The sequence below is a fragment of the Mixophyes fleayi genome, chromosome 7 (assembly GCF_038048845.1).
Source record: "Mixophyes fleayi isolate aMixFle1 chromosome 7, aMixFle1.hap1, whole genome shotgun sequence".
In the NCBI taxonomy this organism is placed as follows: Eukaryota; Metazoa; Chordata; class Amphibia; order Anura; family Limnodynastidae; genus Mixophyes; species Mixophyes fleayi.
In genome coordinates, this window is record NC_134408.1 from 43634386 (window position 1) to 43643195 (window position 8810).

The following is an 8810-nucleotide window of genomic DNA, read 5'->3' on the forward strand; positions in this document are numbered from 1 at the left end:
TGGAGAGTTTTTCCAGCTGTCCTAGGAAATTCCAGACTCCAGTGTATCATAGGATATAATTATCACACATAAATATTGGATAACACAGCTCAATGTATAACAATTTGTACAAGGTCAATATAATATCTTGTACGGCTCTTTCTTATACCAAACAGTATATTACATGTCAGTACCTTTCCATTGACCGAAAATCCGGTAAAAACAAAGTTTACATCTTCTCCTTTTGTACAAATGTCATTTACTCCATCCACATGAAGGGGAACACTGGCTGGCTCTGCATATAACAAAAGAACAGAAGTCTATAGTTTATTTCTTCTTAACTGAACAGCATCTTTTTAGCATAAGGTAGTGGACACTGCTCGATTTCAACACCTCACGTTGCAATGAAAAGCATATGAAGCACAGTGTAAAGTTTACAAATAGGCTGCCCATATTAATACACTTCCTGGTGCTACCAAACTTAAAATACGAGAACGTCTCCAAAACACAACTTGGTATGAACTCCAAAATGTGGCAAGAGATCCTCCTATTATTATATAAATTATTATGTGGTATTGCAAGAAATCTGTACTTTTTTGGGTTATGATGTGAGATAAGAGCGGTGGGCCAAAGTATGTCCCGTGTGGTTTAGGATCGTATATATGATTGCTTTTGTATTTGACATGGCTGTATACCATGATGCTGTCAATATATCATTGATTGTATTGAAGACGTATATATTTTCATGCACTGTTGTATGTATTTACATGTGTATTGTCCCAAGTGAGATCAATAAAAAAAAAGTAAAAAAAAAAAAAAAAAAAAAAATAGGCTGCCCCAATTTGCATTCTAAATCGAGCCAAAAATAAAACGCCTGTGAACATAAGTTAGGACTACAGATCCTTCCAACTGTAGCTATTTAACGCAATATTTTCTGCCTCAGTTCTCACAAAACAAAAAGCACAGCATGGCAGTCCTTTGCCTTAAAACCTTCTGTGATATCACTGGACATGACCCTGTGTTTAAATGCAGACGTGTACAGAGCATTTCTGTCACATGGGAGACTGCAAGCCAATCTCTCAGACTTGGCCGCTTCCACCAGCCTCAGACTCCCATCACCCTAAGCAGATTTTACCTCCATTAAGGAGATAAAACAAAAAAAAAGTTATATTATGAGCCATACTATTTAGCTAAATAATATATGGGCTTTAATATATTTTAGCAGTCAATAGGGACTTTATTTGCATTTAAACCAATAGAATTTATAACGCCTAAAAAAAAAAAAAAAGTGACAGATCATTGCTAGACTTGAATTTGTTGGGAAAGACAGTACAATTTGTTATATTTAAGCAAGGTCTACCATCTCCAAGATAACTTTTTCTCCTCATTAAATGTTATTTCAGTAATATTGCTAATAATCATTAGAAGATTATACGTTTAAAGAAAAAGACAGCAGGTCCAAGTATACATCTAGATTAAGTCTCTCTTACTTGCAGATTGCTAAATTATGATAATCATTAAAAGCATTGTTCTACTGAGCTAATCCAGATCCCAAAGATTTTAATGGAACTTAAATTGCTTGAGAACAGGACACATGTATTTTGTCCCTATACAGAAAGTTGCACATAATGAGGAAATTAAATGAGCACAAAGAAACCAATTCTGAAAGTATGGTCATTCACCAATATTATATTTACATTTAATAGCGCATAGAGAGATTGCAGAAGGATTATGTGAAGCATCTGGAGTGCTGTGGGATTTGGTGATTACATCTAACTAATGCAAATAGGTGAAACCAGGGAATGTAAAACATAAACACACAATGCCACAGGGACATGAATGCTGCTATTATAGCAATGAAACAGCAACTTACCAAAACTCCACCCTAGGGGAGGCTCAATCTTAAGAACAAAATCCCCCTGCAAGAATAAAAGATCAAATAAATTGCAATTAGCATTAGGAGTGTTGTAAATGCTTAAAGCAACGGGTAACAAGCGCATATTGCTAACAGATGCTGGCATTAGTTTGGTATTGACAGATGCAATGTGCATGCATGTGACAGCCTATAAGGAGTGTACACACAGTTAGTTATTCATGATGTTTGGTGTTGCTGAGACAAAGGTACTTATGCAAGTCATAAAGCAGAACATAATTAATTTATTTTCTAATTTCTACAAGGATAAATAACAAAACAACATGGGTGGTTGTGATTTGACCACTATTAGAGACTGATAGTTTTACAGTGTAGTGGTATAACAAAAATACTTTCATTGGTTATGCAATAACAGGTATACATAGGCAAACCGAGGGGGGGGGGGGATTCCTAGTGCCGGGAACCGCCCCCACCCCCACCCTCCAAGCCTGGGGCACTGTATAATTGAGGTGGCTGGACTCTGTCCCGTTTCACACCACTCTGCTTGAAAATGGAGAGCTACGTGCACATAACAGTAGTGCATGCAGCATTGCCCATGTATATTATAGGGATAGGAAGAGTTGGAGAGCAGCCAAGCACTGGCTTATATTATAACCATACCCCCATGCATGCTGGTCACGCCCACTGTTGGCGTGGTGTGGAAACCCCCCTCTACAAATCCTGTGTTTGCCCCTGGTATAATGCTTAAATTCACATAAGGGATGCTCTGAAAGGCCAATTTCTACCTGCAATCACTCACCTGCACTCTTGCGAGCATGTTAACGTTGCCTGTAACAACTGCAGGAAACTGGTAAAAAATGTGACTGGCTGCACATATTTCAGACTAATTACATGCAATATTGACCCTTAATTGCATGTGAATAACCATTGGTCAATATCATACTTTTAACCTATCACTGATAAGAAATGTATTCTACAACAGGTGGTATAAACTTTAAATCATTACTTGTCAGAGAACAGAATCTGTTTATTGCTTTTCATTAAAGCTGCAATCCCATGAAAAAGTGTGTTTTTTGTTTCTTTACCATATCTTATGGGTAATCAGTGATTTAACTGATTGTTTTTCTTTAATCGACTATTAATGAATTACAATATAAAGTGGCATGCAGTTACCAAGGCAGTCAGTCATCACATGACATAAGATGTACTGAGCACAGATGTTTTGGAACACCCCGCTCATTAGCATGGACATTCTTAGCATTACCCCCAACCTAACCATTCACCCCTCCCATTACATGACCACCAAGGAGCTTTGTGACTGACTGACTGACTGGCTCACACTCAGAGAACGGATTATACTACTCAGTAATAAGCATAAGCCAAAATGTTTCCGCCTGAGACACTTTTTTGCAGTACCAATAATATACAGAGGGCTCTATAGAATTACTGAATCAGATTCATATTGCAAAAAGCAATAAACATGCTGTTGAAAAACATATGTGGGATTGGACCTATAAGTAATATTTTTTTTTATTTTATACTGCACAAACATTTACGCATACAAATAGTTACTAAATATAAAGGATATAACCATAGTAGTCAGACATTTGCTTTCATTAGTCTACACTGCAAATACTATTCAAAGCAAATATCTGATTTTTTTTTTTGCACTGTACTGTAAAACACTTGCACTATCTGTAGTAATATAATAAGGTTAATAATTAAGCTGTTTAGTTCATCCTATTGCTGTGACACACAGCTACCAGCCATACTTTTTAGAACTCGCCTATTCTTTATATAGTTCTTTAGCCTGTACAGTATACTTTAAAAGTGAAGCCATGGATTAAAGCACTTTTAAGCACGCAGCTATAACAAATAAGATGGAAACATACAATAAATCAAATCACAAAAGGCTTAAATATCAGATGTGGGTGTGTGAATGAATGAAACACTAATTGTGACTGCACAGAGAATTAAGCAATAACAAGTTACAGGAAGCTTGCAACTAAATTTCTAGTTTCTGTGTCAAAATCCTTACAAGTACAATCCATTCTTTACTAAACAAAAAAATATTGTTCCTGGGTACATGATCACAGATACTTGCTAAATGCCCATTGTACTTTCTGTCTGAGCTGCACTCAGAGGCTTAAATGGCTATTAAAATAGGGATAATTGACCCTTATAATAATGTACTGTCAGTACACACTGACACTTTTCCAAATATTAGACAGACCTAAACAGAACAGCCATTTAGAATAAGCTCCATTTGTATCGGGAACAATAATTTCTAGGTTAGCAGATATTCAATCTTCTGTTAACGTTGCTCAACTGGAAAAGTTCTGAAGATTGCATAACAAGTATCTGTGTGTACACACCATCAGACAGGCACAGTAGTGAATCAACAGTGGGTATATAAAGACAAAAAATAAAGTTGGCCACGTTAGTACGGTAATAGTGCGCATTATCACCGTTAGTATGGCAATTCCACACATTATTACCATTAGTATGGTAATTCCATAGCTGATTTTTGCTTGCGGCTCCATTTCAATGAGGATTTTTGCTCAGGGAGAAGTGAGCTGCGAGCAGAAATCCAGGTTAAAATGAATTAAAGGTAATAATGCGCAGACCGCGTTACTCTCGAAAGTAACGTGGTCAACTGAATCTGCCCCCTTGTATCTGTAGTACTGAATTAGAAACCATTTGATTATAGTGACTTAGCCTATAGTAATATAAGCCAATGGTCACTCACCTTGTCATAAAGAGGAATCATGAAGTATCCATTATTAGGAGCACAGTCTGTCTGGTATTTCAATGTGCCTTGCTTCGTATATAATTTAATCTAAAAAAAAAAAAAAAAAAAAGCAATAATCAAGGAGTTTACATTGTTATTATTTAGTTCATTAATAAAATATAAAACTAGTTGAAATGAAACAGAACAAACAGATTTTAAACCTTATCAAGTACATTTGTTTATAAATATTACTATTAATAATAAACTTATGTTTACGCTATATGAAAACAGGAGCTTTGCTAATATGCAGGTATTATACAATACATAAATATATTAAACAAATACATATTAAATATATAAGCAAGTTTATACATTTCAATTGCTTTTAGGCTTTGGATTCAGGAATATCCTTTGTAAAGGAATCAGTAAATTGACTAAAATCTCTTACAAGACTGATTTATATATAAAAATATATATATATATACATATAAAGAAAACAGGCAAAAAACTGTCAAATCCTCTGGCAGAGAGATTCTCAGATTATAATATTAGAATATATTGCAATATACCAGGTGGCAAGTGAGGTGTTTGAAAAGACTGAGCACTGTATTTACAGTATAAATCACAGAAAGTAATGTTTACGGATTTTACCATACAATATTAAGAGAACAGGGCTGTTAATCTTATGGCCGGAGAAATAGATGCATATGGCATTGTGGTCCCTAATCCCTAGCTACTGTGACAATCCCTATTAAAGTTTCACCATATATTAATAAGAATCCAGCCCTCAATCAAACTCATTTGGATAATGTCATTATATGTCATGAATTGCAAGATACTGGTTCCATCTAAAATGTGTATCATATAGTGTTTCATTGATTACCAATAACCAATATAATTGAATAACGTGTCCATATGACCCATGGAAGCACAAAGATGCCTCTGTCACAAGAGTTCAGGGGTCAGGGCTATGAAGGTGAAGGAGCGGAATGAATGGGAGGCTGAGGCCTGTCCCATACAAGGAGGTGCTATAATTGTCCGGGACCCATGGAGTTATTAGTATGAGACCCCAGGGGTGCAGGGCAGGAGATTCCCTTAGGTCAGTGTGCACTCAGCAGACCTACCTCAATCAGAGAATAGTTAATATCCACGTCAGATTTGACAAACCCCCCGCATCCCACCACGATATCATCCGCTGCCCACACCCAGTCCAGGCACAGGGTGCAGAGCACCATCCATAGCGCCCGGGCTCTCATATTCCCGGATGTACCGAAGGCAGCTGGTTCCCCTCTCACGGACCGGAGAGCACGCTGCCGGTCTGCGCTGATCTTCCTGTTTTTAGCTGACACAGACAGGGGGTGTCTACTAGGAGCAGACAGGACAATTGTGCGCATGCGTCAAGCTCTTTGGCTTAGTAAGGCAGTGATAGCTTCACACTGTTGTCATGGCCACGGAGATATAGATAATCGTTTTTAGTACTTGTGCTGCCACCTACTGTCAGGAGGACTATCTGAGGACTAGTCTATTTACAAACTATCCCTGATTTCCAGGTACTGTCACAGATGTTAATGATTTGTTTCTGGAAATGTCTCTAGTTTTCAGAACAGAACAGCTGTCCAATATTATATTATGTATATAAAGTGCAGTTCTCCATATCTCTTATTCTCTGGACTTTGTAAATTAGTATTATATTATTAAAGATCATTTAAAAATCATTTAAAATGCAAAAATATGAGATTTTAAGTATGTATAGTGAACATGATGTGGATTAGTGAATCAGGGTCCTGTGATGTCGCACCTTGCATAAGGTGAACATTAATGGGCATATTCAATTATGATTATGGTTCGCGGGATCGCGCCGGAACGGGCCGCAAACTTAATCCACGGTACCGCAATAACGTGGATTTTCGTTCGCAGCCCATAGGGTTGCGTATGAAAATCTGCGTTATTGCGGTACCATAATACCGGCAATAGTGCACACTTTCCGCGGTAACGCACGTTACTGCGGACCGGAATCCTAATTGAATATGCCCCTAAGAGTGGATTACAGTGGATTAGGAACTTGACTGAACGTCGTTCTGCCACATATTACATGTGCAGTAACTGCGTTTTGTTTTAGCTCTAAATTTTTGTAGTACATGAAATAACAGGCAGAATTTTTCCTGCATTCAAAAATAATTGCATTTGCTCCTCAACATGTATAAATTATTATAAATTAAGGAAACTCCACTTCCTTCTCTTGTAAATGAGATGCCTAAAGATCGGCATATATTGTATTTTGTATTTTGGAAATTAAGTGGAAGCCATCGTATTTAAATGCCGTGCAGCACCACCTAAATTGGAAATTTATATGGACCACTGATTCATATAGTGATAAATTGAGGGCCTCAGATTTGTGTATCCAATATGTAAACCGGTAGAGAAGTAAAGGGAAAGATCAAAATCATTAAAATATCATTGGCAAATAAAGTGTATTTTTGACCATACTCCCAGTCCCGTAAATATATGGTGTTTGTCAAAGTCGAATTATTGGATGAAGTCAGCTAAATTGATTAATATTGGTTTACCATGAGATTTTGATTAGTACGCTACGTCTAATAACGCAATCGCACAGGTAAACAACACACACACTTACATTCACACTTATATTTGTAAATAGTACACATTTATGAAATTTTCAATCTACATTCTTTTATTTATAAATTAATTAGAGATCATTTATACATAGATGATATTACAGTAAAGGTAATTATGGTTCAGGTCCTCACAAATGTATGGAGTTTGGTCTCAAATTAATCTCATACTTGCCAACTCTCCTGGACTGTCCGGGAGACTCCCGAAATTCGGGTAGGTCTCCCGGACTCCCGGGAGAGCAGCCAAATATCCCGCATATGGCGTCTTGCTCCTCAAAATGACGCCATTCGCGATGAATGGCGTCATTTTGGTCCCACCCCGCAAAACAAAAACGGCATTTTCTTGTGGGGGGCGGAGCCAAAATGACGCGAATTACAGCACCCTGCCCCCCTGCCTGGGATCTCCTGGAATTCATTTACCAAATGTTGGTAAGTATGATTAATCTATGTATTATCAGCAGAAATCTGGTGTCAACAGAGTAGCAATCGCACATACTGATCGCTAGTTATGAATAGTATGAGATTAATACTCAAAAGCACCCAGTTTATGGGTCAGTTTAAACTGTTTTTTCGGCAGGAAGACACATATGCAACAGTTGGAGTGAGTTGCCCCCACCTTTGGAAAGAGGATCAAATGATCAAAAAAACTGGCCAGCAGTCTACTGGAACATCGTAAACCTGGACCAATGAAGAACTTATTTAGTATTATCTGTGTATATTTGTGACATCATCATTGTTTTTTTTAAGCCAAACAGTATATAAACTGGCCTCTGTTACAGGAACAGTCTGTTTGCCAACAGACATCACGTTTGACGACTGTTCCTGAATCCAGGGAGCGCAACGTATGTATCAGTTGTACTTTGTAACATTCTTATTGTATTTTGCTGCTTATTGCTATTAAATCTCTTTGTGCTTTGGAATCACATTGGCCTGTATTTATTGGCGACGATATATACAAACATAACAATTTATAAACAGTGTAGGGGAGAGGGGAGACTTATGGCATATCCCTCTTTTAATGAGTATAGGCCCTGACAAAAACCTTGAAGAGCGAAGCTGTAGAAGAACTGTAAAGTTATTTCAGCAGAGCGTGAAACACCTTCCTGAACTTACACCGCTCAAGTATATAAAATAAAAAATTAAGATATTATATAATAAACTTTGTTTATATCAAGAGGCAAACAGCATAGTATGGTGTGGTCTCTCCCATCCAAATTAGACAGAATGAGTTAAATTAAATGTGTTATGTTTCTGTTATGATCAGAGGCCTGGTAATGTGGCATAAAACCAATTTTAGCTTTATGGCTATATAGCTATATTGGTCCAAAAGTTTTTAGACTTTGTTAACATTTTTGGATCCTTGTAACTCAGAGAAATGTGGCAGTAATTTATGCAGTTGATGTGTCCCTATCAAATTTGGAAATATTTTGATTTGAGCCAATAGAATAACTGTTTGGGGAGCCACCTAAATAAAAAGTGTTAAAAAGCAGAAATAGTTTGAGAGAAAATTTTAATAAAACAAACCTGAGAAATCATTAGACCCAGGCATGGTATATCGTTCAAAGTGTAGTCTCCTTTATTTCCTTCAGCACCA

General features: G+C 37.1%; 1 protein-coding gene across 1 annotated transcript in view; it reads right to left on the reverse strand.

The window, feature by feature from the left end:
- LOC142097692 (BOS complex subunit NOMO3-like) overlaps positions 1-5984 on the reverse strand; it is a 64711-nt gene extending 58727 nt beyond the window's left edge. The window contains exons 1-4 of the mRNA XM_075179752.1: positions 5708-5984; positions 4602-4691; positions 1853-1898; positions 174-274 (exon numbers count right to left, since the gene is read on the reverse strand). Of these exons, the coding sequence (XP_075035853.1) occupies positions 174-274; positions 1853-1898; positions 4602-4691; positions 5708-5977 (507 nt within the window). The 5' untranslated portion in view covers positions 5978-5984. The remainder of the gene's footprint in view (positions 1-173; positions 275-1852; positions 1899-4601; positions 4692-5707) is intronic.
- Between the last annotated feature and the right edge of the window lie 2826 nt (positions 5985-8810).